General features: G+C 47.6%; 1 protein-coding gene across 1 annotated transcript; it reads left to right on the plus strand.

The window, feature by feature from the left end:
• Positions 1–8,825: 8,825 nt before the first annotated feature.
• On the plus strand, positions 8,826–11,399 carry LOC126575720 (ionotropic receptor 75a-like). The gene is made up of 8 exons (XM_050236567.1): positions 8,826–9,176; positions 9,236–9,708; positions 9,789–9,962; positions 10,038–10,485; positions 10,563–10,769; positions 10,837–10,922; positions 11,078–11,217; positions 11,299–11,399. The coding sequence occupies exons 1-8, from the start codon at positions 8,826–8,828 to the stop codon at positions 11,397–11,399; spliced, it is 1,980 nt and encodes a 659-aa protein (XP_050092524.1).
• Positions 11,400–13,559: the final 2,160 nt, after the last annotated feature.

The following is a 13,559-nucleotide window of genomic DNA, read 5'->3' on the forward strand; positions in this document are numbered from 1 at the left end:
GGGCGCGTTTGAGGCGTCTGCTGAGTTGTGTCGTGAGAATTATGTGCCGTTTGGCCGCACCATTTGAATGAAGCACCGGGTGCTGGATGCTAGTGGAGCGTCATAAAGTGTTTCCGTTTCTGGTTGTCTAGTAGATGAGCGAACAGAGAGAAAATAGAGCATTTAAAATGCTCCCCATCAACTCTGGTCGCTACTTTCCGATGTGCTAGGGTAAATAATGTGCATCGGTTAGTTCTATTAGCAAAGTGGACTGGTAGTGAAATGACTTTGTTAACAATTGCACGCTAGTGCGTTTGCTCGATCATGATCAAATCAATCTTAAACAGCAGCATATCATAGTACAATCTATCTGATCTCGCTCACTGACCGGATGCAAATGAAACTATCAGAATGAAATATGGAATACAGAATGCCTAGCATCCTTACATATGCTTCTAAACATCCCATTACTCATCGGCAAAATGAGCAAAGAGCGGATAAACAAAAAACAACACACACGCATGTCATGCACGATACGCAGTGCAATGATAAAACCACCCCCGAAGCTATCACTGTCAGCAATCATTACTGTTGCTGCTAAAGATAAATGGGTACGTATCGGGATCGGGTCCCGGAAACCCTGGGCCGGGATCCAGGTGCTCCCCCGTGGCCATTCAATGCTATCAATCTTCACATGTCCACCGATTCGCCACCATCGATCAAATGCCACCGGAACGGAGCAGACGAATGAATAGAGAGAAAAAGAGAAAGAGAGGGAGTCCCGGGAAGTGCAGTTCGTCGCTTGCGTTCCGCGGTGCGAAGTGCGCATTGCAGTCACCAACCGGTGGTTGCCTTCGCGAGCGATTTGTGTTTGAAATTCCCCATTTTTTTTTCTAGTGTTGCTCTCGCGATCACTACCAGGTGTTTAACCTTAAAACTGCTGTTATTTGGTCGATGAAAACACATTTTTTTAAATAGAAAACCAAAAGATCAATTATTCTATTTGTATTTTTTCTTGCTAGCTATACATTTTTCCTATCTTTTGGCCCATCTATAAGCAAACAGCAGTTTTAAGGTTATACGCACCTGGTACTATTGGCAAATGGTGCATCTCTTCCATTTCTGGTGGCCAGCTTCGCACAAAGTAACAAGAACTCCCCGGGGTTTCCCTCGGTTCGCTCGATGTAAATGCTAATCCCCGATGCTCTAATTCATCTTCCCCTTCCTCGTGCATGCGTGCTTCCGTGGTGTACCAAATGCACCAGAACATAAATTATGCAGATGCGTCTCGAGTGTCTCGTCTTCTTAATCACCGCGATCATGGTTTACAGTTTCCTCTTCCCGCCAGTGTCCCAGCAGGCGAAGCATCCACGATCCCCATCCGATTGATGGATTGCGAAAAACCGACCGAGAAAACCGCGTACGAATGGCGGGAATTCCGCGATGATAAACATACTACCGCGCACACCTAGATCCCGGCAGCGCTGGAGAAGCAGAAGGAGCCATCACAATCTCCAATCAATCTGTGTACTATTCCCGGCATACCCCGCCCGTGGAACCAATCACAATGGCCCTCCGGGGGGAGCTGCCGATCCCCGTTCCGATCTCCGCTCCTCAATCGATCTTAAACGATAAACATCAATTTTCCAAACGATCTCTCTCGCGCGCGCGCGCACGCCCGCGCTGCCCTCCCGCACCACACCATCACCTTCTAAAGGCGGGCGTGGATCGTTTAGCCGCCACCAAGCCGCAACAGCAGCAACAGCGGCAGCAGCAGCATGATGTTTATTCATAATCAATTAATTCAATCAGTGTGGCGCAAGCGCAGGCAGACTATTCACGGTTGACAGCCGAAGTTATTATGTTTAAACGGAGTAGGCCTTCACTCCCGGACTCCCGGCATGCATCCCGGCAACTAGGATCGCTTGCTTAGATGCGCCTGCTTTTGCGGTTGCTTACGGTCTTTCCCGTTTTTTTTCGTCTTTTGCGCCGGAGCCGGAGCTCGGACCACGTGACTGATGATGATGCGCTCGGACGAGGTACCCGGGGGTCCATCAATCCTGCCCGCAGAACCGGCACAAAAAAGGGTAACACTTTACCGGCTGATGAACCTGCCAGCCAGCCACAGCCTGCCCAGACACATCAGACGACGTCGTCTACGCCGATCATCGCCGATCGGTTGCTTGATCGGCCGCCACCATCGCTGCTGGACTGCCGGAGATAAGTGATTAGTGTGAGCTGTTGGAAGGGGGTGCGCGAGGGTGGTTGTTGTCATTCGATGGTACCCATCCACCGATGGCACAATCCACCGGGAACGGCACGGCACGGAACGGATCGAATTGGACATGCGCCCGATGTCGGATGCCGTTCCGTTCCGTTCGCTTTCTGCGGCTAGTCGGCGTGTGGTGCACGGTGAAGGTGTAATGCCTTCGTTTATTGTCACAATTATAATTTATGATAAAGAAAAAGAGGCGCTCGCGCGCGCGCGCGGGCTTATGGCTTTTAATTTTACGCCACAGCTCGCGGTTGAAGCGATCGCGGTGTACCTTCCTGTGATGACGGGTCTGGCGCACGAGCATTATCCGGCCGCGCTCCGGTGTCTTGTGTTTTACGCTCTCTTCTGCACCATCACACCACCCTTCCACCGCTCTTCGATGCTGGAAGCAGAGAAGACCATCTGTCGCTCATGATGCTCGATGAAATGGCGCTGCTGCTGCTGCTGCTGATGGTCTCGATGTCTCCGGTCGGCCCTTGTAGGCCCGTCAGGTCGAGCGCTCGGGAGCTCGGTGGTTTATAATAACTCACCTTACCGTTCAATTGACCTATCATGTAGACCTCGGTGCCTCGGAGCTGCTGGCTCTGCAACAACCTCAATCGCACCAACGTTTTGCTTCCATTTTTTCTGCGTTTGCGTCTTGCGGCCCTTTTTCCTGCACCGAGTCTAGTCCGAGCAGCATCCGTCGCAATGTACGTGCGCCCAGTGATAACATTAATGCAGTGCAAAATGATTGATTGCAATGATAAATTAAACATCGCCCTTCGCACAGACCCGGCACCAGCGGGAGGGAGTGGAAGGAAAGAAGGAAAGACAGGGAGAGTGAGAGCGAGAGAGATTGATAGAGTAGTCGAAGCATCCCGTAAGCAAATTGTCCGTCAACGGTCCGTGCCCTAGCCCCTAGGAGACCGTGGAGCGATCCTACCGCGTCAATCCCTGAGGCCAGCTTTGCTGCTCGTACAGATTAGTAGAGCCTCGGCTCGCTCAATCATCGATTAATGTTGCAGGAATGCCATTTCAGCCTCTTCCTTTAATCACACTATTCCCCCCAACCACCGTTCCACTCCCGATATTGCTTCGTCTCCGCTTAAAATGGTACAAACGAGAGGTTAGAGAGGACTTTGCGATCGGACGATACCAACGTCGTCATGGTTGTTGTTGTTGTTGTTGTTCATATCATCGCAATGCACCGTTATGCGCCGCTGTGCACCAACCATCGTTCTAATGATGATGATGGACGATAAGATTATTGCAGCGACACATTGCAATCACTGATCGAATCGCTGATTTTAAAGGAAGGAATCGGCATTTTCGATAGCATTTGGAGTGATCGTCTGAAGATCACTGGCGTCACCGGTAGACACTGATGCGTTCTGGCACATTCCTGGACTCTGTCTGGAAGGCTGTCCCCTTGGTCGCACCACAGAAGCCCTCGGTAATTTGGCTCAACCTCGCACAGCGCCAACAGACACAATGGTAATTATTTTCCCTGGCTCAGTGCTTCCGTGCCGGGGGAACAACGGGGAAAATCATTCTCCCATAACCAAAAGCCGTCGACCAAGTGCTGCGCGTCTGCGACGTCAAGTTCTCATTTACACCCCCGTCCTGCTGGGATAGGCAGAAGACGGAAGAATCGGACGCACGGAGCCGGGTGGCCTCTGTCTGTCTTACGGAGTTCGACTTCGATGCTGGCTTCGCCCCATCCGTTATCCATCGGGGCTCGGAGCTCGGGCCCTAGCTGATCGGTTGTCTGAGAAGCCCCCCCCGCCCGTTTAATGTGTGGAGTAATTTGCGGGCTCTACGCTTCAGTACCTCCAGGCCTACTGGGGTGGACACCAAGGTTAGTAAGACGACATGGCCACCCGGGTGGGAACGGGGAGTTGTGCGCATGTTCTGTGGTGTTTACCTTGTTTCTTGTTCTTTTTGTCTTGGCTGCCCCCGGGCTTGGAATTCCACGGTGCAACGAAAGTGAAGCAGCTCAAAACTGAACATGATACACTTGTCTCACCTTGGATGATTCCGGTGACAAATACCACGGTGGTAGGGATAAGTATGTGCTCTAGGAAGGCTCTAAGTGAGAAGTACATGAGCGATTAATTGGAAACAGATACCACTTTGTTCGACTGGCATGCAGCTACTGATACACTCAAGGCGAGTTTATTAAAAACAAGTGTCTCAATAATTCAATGCCACGTTCGTACTTCACATTGATTCTATTATTCAAAAACAATAGGTATAAAATGCCATTGTTTGCCGAAGAATCATACAGTGATCATACTCTGTCGTTTTTTGGAATGCTCAGCGTGATGATTTTAGTGAGCAAAGTGCTTCGGTTGTTAATTTGCAGACACACAAATCCACAGGCGATCGGTGTAATGGAGTAATGCAGGATGCGGTAATTGAATAATAGCACAACTTAAACACAACAATTATCACCGCGAGGTATAACAAACAACACAAGATACAAATAAGCAGACGTTTAAAACTAACGGCAAAGATTCAAGGGGTCGGAAAATAAGTGTCTCTGAAATTGAAGGAAAGTCAACTTGAACGAAAGAAAACCATTTATGAAAACCTTGTTCAACTGCAAAAAAAATAGTTTTTTTTCTTATAGTCATTGGAGATGAAGTATGTTTAAGTGAAAACCCTCGTGACTTTCAAGAGGGCTGGTCAAGTGCAACGCTTAGTTTTTTTACGATAAAAGACCATATTTCTTGTAATAATAATATAATAATAATAATAATATTGTGTGGCAAGTTTAGGGCATTATGGTGTACCAATACGAAATGATCCGTTTTGGCTGAATATGAATTTTTTTTTTAATGAAACGGTAAATCATATTTGATCCAAAGTACTTGTCCATTGTTGGAGACACATTTCATCTATCTATTTTTTGGGTAGTTTGTGGCGAGGTAGTCAAAAAGCTGTTGATCTGGTGGCCAAAACCAGTCAGAGACCTAAATTGTTACCTTCTCATATTACTTGAAGAGCTGCTCAGCCAATGCGTGTGCAGTGGATGAAAATAAATGATATTCGGAAAGTTCCAAGTCTAATGAATACAGCGGGGAGGATAGCAGCTCCCAACCAAGTTCATTTACGATATCTTGAACAGGTTTTGCTCGATGTGCTGGTGCATTGTTAAGTTGCAAAATTAACTGCCCATGTCATGACGCCCATTCCGATCGTTTCTCGATCAATGCTTGATTTAAATTGATTATTTGTTGTCGGCATTGCTAACTGTTTCATAAGGTTTTAGCAGCTCGTGATAGACGTGCCCTGTCTGGTCCCCCAAACACACAGCATTATCTTCTTTCCAAAGCGTTCTGAGTTTACACTTGATGTTGGTCGTTGCTCATCATTAACCCATGATTTTTTTCATTATTTAATGTAATTCTGACTTTTTTCAAGCATTCAATACGAATCCGGAGCAGTTTTCATCAAATAGAAGCAAAAGATTAGTGCTTCCCGCATTTCGTCTTTTTTTGGAACAAAAATGGTAATTTTCAACAGGATGCCAAAATCTGTCTTGTTTAATGATTTTCTGGGTATAAGCTATTATTAACAGATGTCCAAACAACCAAAAAATGGAGATAAGATGCGCTTACACACATTAATGCGTTGACACATTAATGCGTAAAAGCTCATTTCACATTGGTACACCTAGTAGCTTCTGCGACCTTTTGTAATGTGCAAAACAGATCAGCTAGGTGAAATCATCAATTTAAACAGTGTACTAAGAGAAATAAAGACATTAGACAAACCACACGACAGACAAACCGACTTTTTCGTTGTAAAGCTATATCTACGTCTAATGGAGCTTTTAAGTCAGTCTAAGTGTTTTATTTTGTTCATTAGGCATCCGTTAAACATAATCGGTGTGAATTTTTTCTAATTTGACACTATAACAAATATTTTCATTAAGAGTAAAATGCAAGCTCTGTATTCAAAAACTGCAATGTGCGGACATTGTTTGTTTTTAGACTCGATCTCAAAAAATCGGCGGCCGAATCGCATCAATTTTTTATTAAAAGTTACGGGGGGCCTGCTCTCACAGAAACACAGTGCAAAGTGCGGTATAAAAATTAAAAAGTAGTGATATTGATGAGAGAACCACCAACCATCGAAAATGTTAGAAGTCATCAAATGCAGGCTTTATTGACCAAAATGGTTACTAATGATCATTACAAGCAACAATTAATTAATTTCGACCGAGACTTGAGAAAAAAATCAAGCAAAATATCAAAAACGTCAAAATTGACTTATTTTACTCGATGAAAATGCACCGCCACCGCGCGTAATATCGGCCAAGGACACGGTAAAAGCCACAATTGGTACCAATTACCAATTGCAGCTAACTCACCAGACTTGACTCTATCATATGAACATTCATTTGCATCGTTGCGACAGGTAATGGCTGAGCAGCGCTTCTATTTTTACGAAAATTTGGAAAAATTGATGGGTTTTGAATTGGTGGTTTGTTTGGTTAGGCATCCAAAAATTGCCTATGATATAGTAAAAATGTGTAGCTAGCAATTGACATAACTTTGGAGAATATTTTTTTCTCCATTTTTCAAGAAAAAGCGTTTTTTTCGCAAATCAAAAAGGTCGGTTTCATATGCATACACTTGGTAGATTGATATAGCAACATGAAATCGTACCGAAATCGCGATCGCTAAAGTAATCTAATCGATCGAGTAGCTTTTTGTCGAATATGAAGCAGTGAAAACAATTCCATTGATCGTTTTGGGATAAAAATTGTAGCAACTGATAGTCTCGGATATTTAAAAATGTTAAAATAACACCCCCTTTACAATTACATTATTGTTTGGCTCAAATAACGCCAAAGACTGATGCATTCACCTGGCACACAAAAGACCACAACAGGTTCGCGCATTAGGGCGCGCTGTCCTCAATAACATTGCAACAACAATCTGCACCCGTTGTGGCTGTTTATAGAGAGAGAAAGAGAGAAAAGAAAACCCTTCGAAAGCAACCACATAGAGAGCACAACACGGGGACCACGACCACGATGCGACCGCAAAACAGCTGCTGATCACCTCATGCTTAGAGTGGTGAGCGACTTCTTGTGGCGCAAAAAAAGAAGTACTTTGTTGGAAAAGATGACCGCGTGCGTACCGATACGTGTGCATATATGATAATGTCTACTTTTAACCGGTGCGTACCTAGCTCTTACCACACATTACATTTGCATTTTTAATAGTCTCCTTCCAACGGCTCCCCCTCCCCCCCCCCGGGCCCCCTCCCACACCCGCTAAACCCCACGAAGCCCAGAGCGACTTTTTATAATATCCTTAACACCACACCACCCCACTGTCCGTTGCGTGTGTCCAGTGCGTGCGTACAGACAACTCTACGCTCGCACACAACTATCATCTACATATAATTATGTTAAAATGTCGCAACCCAGAACCCCGGCCCCAGGAAGTGTGGAGTGTGGTACTCTCTGCTCTGCTGGAATGGACTCCATCGCGGTTTCCTCCAGCAAGGGCAGTTCCCTGCCACAGCCTCCACCGCCTTCGATATACAATGACATCCTCTACACCCCCCCCCCTCCCGCTGGCCACATCCAAGCCAGGCGTGCCAAGTTGAAACAAAGGATGTATAATAAAAATTATAATTTTATTATTTCAACCACAACCTGACATCCGCCGCGGCCGCCGGTAATCGGTGGTTGGGTTATGAGGGTATGAACCGTATTCTGTGGGAGGACGAGGCGCCTGGTAGAAGGGATCATTCAGTGTTCAAGGCTACCATCAACCGAACTCTGTCGTCGTCGTCGTCGTCGTCATGGTAACGTCCAGACGATGCAGACTCTAAGCGAATGCGCGTGCGAGAATGCATTTACTATCCGAAGGGAGACCGCGGCCACCATCGTGTCACCGTCGCTGCTGCACAACCGGTCACCAGCACCTTCTCCTCCTTCTCCGGCCATCGACCGGTAGATGGGAGTCGCGAGATAAGGTAATTAGGGCGACAACATAGCGCGGCACAGCGCTCCAGATGGTATGGCCGTGCATCGCCTAGTCACCGGGAGACAGCAGCCAGCTATCACGCCGCTCGAAGGTCACGTGACACACACAGTCTGGGGCACTGGTGCGGTGGTGATGAGGCTATCGGCGGCCTGGGATCACTTCTTGACATTCAACCATTATTATCCCATCAACAGCCAGCGTGTTGCAGCCTTTGATCGATGCATCGATCGATAAGCTGAGAAATAGTTTATGCTCAAGGACGCCACCGATTGTGTCGCATTCTCACGAGCCATCAAGAACCCCTTAGCCTGCTACCATTTTTGATTGTTTACGCGCCAAACAGGGATTATTGTCCACCATGGCCAGGAAGGGTCCACTGGACTACTGTTTGTTTCTACTCGCCGCACTGACCATGGTTTGATGGCGTTTGCATTATGCAAGGTGCGCGCGAGTTAACGTCAATCAACAACAATGACTGATGGCTGACACGCAGACGCGAACGAAGCGCGAACCCAAATCACTTCAAAAGGATTCGCGCGCCCATCTCCAGTAGCAGCCAGTCCTGTGAAGCTTCCACAATGGCTTCTCTTGCTCTAACGTTCACTTTCGCCACTTTGCTGGCCATGATTGACCTCTCCGTGGCCTTTGACAGACAAGACTTTCTGGTGCATTTCCTTAACCTCAAAAATTGCCATCACGCTGTTCTGTTGGATTGCCTTCCGGACGGCGAACGAGCACTGCACGATCGTGTAACGATGTTCCGTCACGCCACGGAACGTGGTACCTCGCTTCAATTTGTCAACCTCCGGTCCGGCTATCCGGGACCAAGGCAACCTAATGTGACCACCCTCTTCACACCCCGTCAGCCCACCCGGTTGTGTTGTGTACTCGATTACGAGTGTCCGGGAGCATCGGCAGTCCTAGAGGAGGTAAGAGCCCTACGGGGCCGCTCTTTTGTCTCGCTGCTACACGCTGGTTATCTTTCCAGGTCTCTAGATATCGCTTCATGAACAACACCTACAGCTGGCTTCTGTTACCGCGCCAGCTTACCCGATCTTCCGCACTGACCGCCGAGCGAATGCTCTGGAACGTTAGTGGCATCCAGCTGAACAGTGATTTGATTACGATCGAGTGGCAGACCGGGGAAACCCGGAAGACGATCAACTTGTTTGACATCCACTCGAAAGGGCGCCACCTGTGTAAGGACATCTACCGGTCGCTGTACGGATGGTGGCGTCCCGGTGAACCCATCCAGCTGGCCGCAAACTACAACAGCTACCGGGTACGGCAAGACTTTAACTTCCTACAGCTGCGTGGCGTCACGGTGATTGACCGTAGGAACGTTACGCACGATCGGGTCGAGCAGCTGTTGAGTGAACCCGGACTTACCGAGGGTATCGTCGCGTTCGTCAAGTATCACTACGCGCTGTTAGTGGTTTTGCGAGATTTTCACAATTTTACGTAAGTTGCGACTGAGCGACTGGCCAACTGCCATGTGATGACCACTTCCACTTCTTCTTCTTCTTCTTCTCTCCTTCCAGTATCAAGTTCCGTCCGACGAGAGGATGGGCCGGTCGGTTGCGCCGGTCCGGCTATCGGTTAGGTTTGCTCGGGGTCGTACAGCGTCACGAGACCGATGTGGCCGCAACGGGGATCATCATGCGGCTAAGCCGCCAACCGGAGCTCGATTCCATCCACTACAGCTGGGCATTCGAGTAAGCTTTTTGTGCCCTGTCGCTGTGTCCGCGTGCCGCCTCTCACCTTCACCCTTTCTCTCCACTGGTTCCAAGAACTGGTTTCGTGTACAAAATCACACCGGACATTGGCAGCAAATCGGAAGGAAATGGTTTTGTCGCTCCATTTTCCCGCTCCGTCTGGTTGACGTTCGTGCTGTCGCTAGGCCTGGCAATGGCGGTGCTCAAATATCTCCCCCGGCTATCCGTCCACCGGCTCGAAAGCGACACGAACCCGTCGTCGTCACCCGGGACCTATCTACTCGATGTCGTGGCGTGTGTTGCCCAGCAAGGTGTGGCCCAGGTCTCACGATTTGTGCCATCCCGGGTTGCGATACTGGTGCTGCTGGTGGCTAACCTTGTCCTGTACAATTACTACACCTCGACGGTGGTCAGTGGGCTGCTGAGTGCCCAGATGGTTGGCCCGGAATCGATCCCCGAAGTCATTGACAGCTCGTTGAAGGTGTCGCTTACCGATACCGGCTACCATCACATAATGCTCCGGGTAAGTGAAGTGACCTAGCACAATGCTTGTACAACGCTAGAACAACGCTAGAAGAATCGATTCGAATGGCATTACAGGAGCAAACACTACCGTACAGTACGGATCTGTACGAACGGAAGGCACGCCCAGCACGATCACCGTCGGAGTTGCCCCTGTTTACTGACGTGGACCACGCCGTTCCGTTTCTGAGGCGCGGTGGTCACGCGCTCCACTGTGAACTGACCGAGGTATACCCGGCTCTGGCCAAGCAGTTCACGGCCAATGAGATCTGTGAGCTACGGACGGTAAGCATCCACTGCTGGTGCTGCCACTGCCACTTGCAACTCGGGATACTCCTTCACTCTCTCCTAGGTCGAAGGTTTGTTTGGATACGACATTCGCGTCATGGCGTTCGTGCTGCCCAAGCACAGCATGTACAGTGAGCTGTTCAAGACGACGTGAGTCTCGTCGAGCATGGATCGGATCTTTGGTCAACGCTGACGTTCTTTCAATGCGCTCCTCCTCTCTTCTCTGTCTTTGCTTTCACGCATGATCCGCGACCGTGGTGCAAAACGGCCGCAAAACAATTTCGGCCACCGTCCACCAAACGTAGCTTGATGCGGGCACAGGAAACGGGAATCGTAAAGCGGATTTATAGGATCCACAAGACGACCAAACCGATCTGCCAAGGAAGTGCAACGGTCTACTCGGTGGCGCTGAGCGAAGTTTCGTTGGCCTTCATCATATTAGGAGGTTGTTCAAGTGGCCCGGCGAAATGCTGACTGACTGTCGGTTGTGGTTGTTAATGGTTTTGAATTGTGACCTGTTTTGCAGCTGGCCTCGCCCTATCGGGGTTAATTTATCTGGCGGAAAAGAAACGGGAAAGCATACGCGCCGCGGCGGCCGCGGCGGAAGATGGGGACGAGCTGGTATGACTGCCGATCTTCGTCGGCCCCTTGCGGATGATCGTGACAGATAGTGTGCCGCGTATTGTGCGAAATGCCATATTTTTGCTTATTGTTTTAAATTACATTTCCAGAACAATAGTCGGCAATATTTGATGATTTGCTGGAAGACGGGGGTTGCGGGGCGGCTTTAAACTGATTCGGCATTCTGACTGGCTAGCTTGTGGCCGCTGTTAATGTCCGGCTCATGATGGTTCGTGGCACGCTATTGAATAAAACGATGCAAACGATGGTTCACAGACACTCGACAAATGCGATAAATCTATCTTAAAAATGGAAATTTACAATCTAGGCTGAGAACACGCTGTTCCTCGATTCCTCCGTTCCTTCGACAGGTCATCCACATCTTCCAAAACTCGTTTGAAATGTACGAGAACGTTTGAAAGCTTAATTAAGATTGACACGACACCGACTGCATAATTTATGCCGCGAATTGCTCGTTGTTTGGTTTGTGCAGTGCTTTGAACTATCTTCATGTCAATCCTCATCAAAAGTGTAATTGCTGAATGCTATGTTTGAAATTCTGGACGGGGTTTTTTATTGTGGATTCTTCGCAATTTGGATAGATGATGTTGATAATGTTGAATCACACTGTGTTAAGGAGCTCTTCAAATAAGATTGGTTTTTGTTTCAACAGCGTTATCGACTTACTTGGTAACAATGGACATTTTGAAGCTTTTAATCGTTTTGCTGTGTTTATATCCCACAATCGTAAGGAATTTCAACCCAAAACTAGTTCAAGATGTGTTAAACTATAGATACTTGAGCAGTGTGTTGATATTAAGCTGTGATGAGGGTAACATCTGCTTATGGAGGAGTTGGTGTCATCCAGGAATCGTGCTAAAGAAGAAATAATCTTTTCCCACCAATGGCAGATCTTACTTCTACTGCCCGGATGTTACTGCAAAACGGATTCTATGTACAATCAACGACATTAGCGTCACGCGACTCACATTATAATGATTCATTCAGCGAATTACCTCGCTCTAACCGGCGGGCCATAGTAGCAGATATTAGTTGTTCCAACTTTGCACGATTCCTACAGCAGGTTAGTGACGTCGAATTCTTCCGAAGAACTGTAATAATGATCTAGGAACGCATTTAGGAAAACAGCAGAGATCTGTTCAACTCTTCGTTCACCTGGTTATTGGTCAGTGCCTTCAATCAACACCATGACGACCTACAGTCTGTGGTAGAATTGTGTGTTTTGCGACTGGATTCAGATGTACTGTGGGCTCGAATGGCTTCCGGTATTCCGGGATATCGTTTGGTCGACATCTATGCCAACAGCCAATACCAGTGCAATTTGTACATGCGTGATATTGGTGAATGGAACAATGCTACGGGCCTCTACATCGCTCCAGGATATGAAAGAAACAGTATTCGACGAAATTTGTCTCATCATGTGTTGCGTGCTGCCATTATAGAAAGTCCTTTGCTGGACCACGGTGTACAATCGGATAATATACCTGGCAACACCAAATATCACTTGGCTCTGATCAAGTTTCTCCAAGACGTCCACAACTTCTCGTAAGTTAGGTTTGCTAGTTAACGATCCTTACGCATAATGTATTTGTTTTAAGTGTTAAATTTGAGATGACAGAAGGAAGCTTGAGTCAAATTATTGCTCATTCCGATCTGATCGGAGCAGGGATTCTCCAGAGTCTAAACCAATCTTCTCCAATGCACATGCGCATTGTACATCAAAGCTGGAGTTATGAGTATTGCTAATAGTATTGCTTTCTATTAGGTGCACTATTGTCTTATTACTTTTCTTACAATTGCAGCGTAAGCTTCATTTTTCGTTTAACACCCGAAATTGGAGGAATCGTTCGAAACACTGGTTACCTATCACCGTTTACGATGGAAGCTTGGTGTGCCTTTGGTCTCATGCTGGTGCTAATATTGGTCTTACTCCAGCTGCTAGCGATCTGCCACGATTCGCTATCACGACAAACGGAAACGACGATTCACTTTCTAACCGATCTGATTGGCATGTTGGCTCAGCAAGGTACAACGCAAGGTTGCTCTCGTATCCCCGTACGTATCGTGCTGTACACAGTGCTTCTGACAAACTCTATCCTGTACAATTTCTACATCGCCTCGATCGTCGGAGGGATGCTGAGCACC

This window comes from Anopheles aquasalis, chromosome 2 (genome assembly GCF_943734665.1).
Source record: "Anopheles aquasalis chromosome 2, idAnoAquaMG_Q_19, whole genome shotgun sequence".
Lineage (NCBI taxonomy): Eukaryota > Metazoa > Arthropoda > Insecta > Diptera > Culicidae > Anopheles > Anopheles aquasalis.

Coding starts and splice junctions, on each gene's coding strand:
- LOC126575720 (XM_050236567.1), top strand. CDS start 8,826: ATGGCTTCTCTTGCTCTAACGTTCACTTTCGCCACTTTGCTGGCCATG. Junction 10,486..10,562: donor ACCATCACATAATGCTCCGG/GTAAGTGAAGTG, acceptor ATGGCATTACAG/GAGCAAACACTACCGTACAG. Junction 10,923..11,077: donor AGTGAGCTGTTCAAGACGAC/GTGAGTCTCGTC, acceptor CACCAAACGTAG/CTTGATGCGGGCACAGGAAA.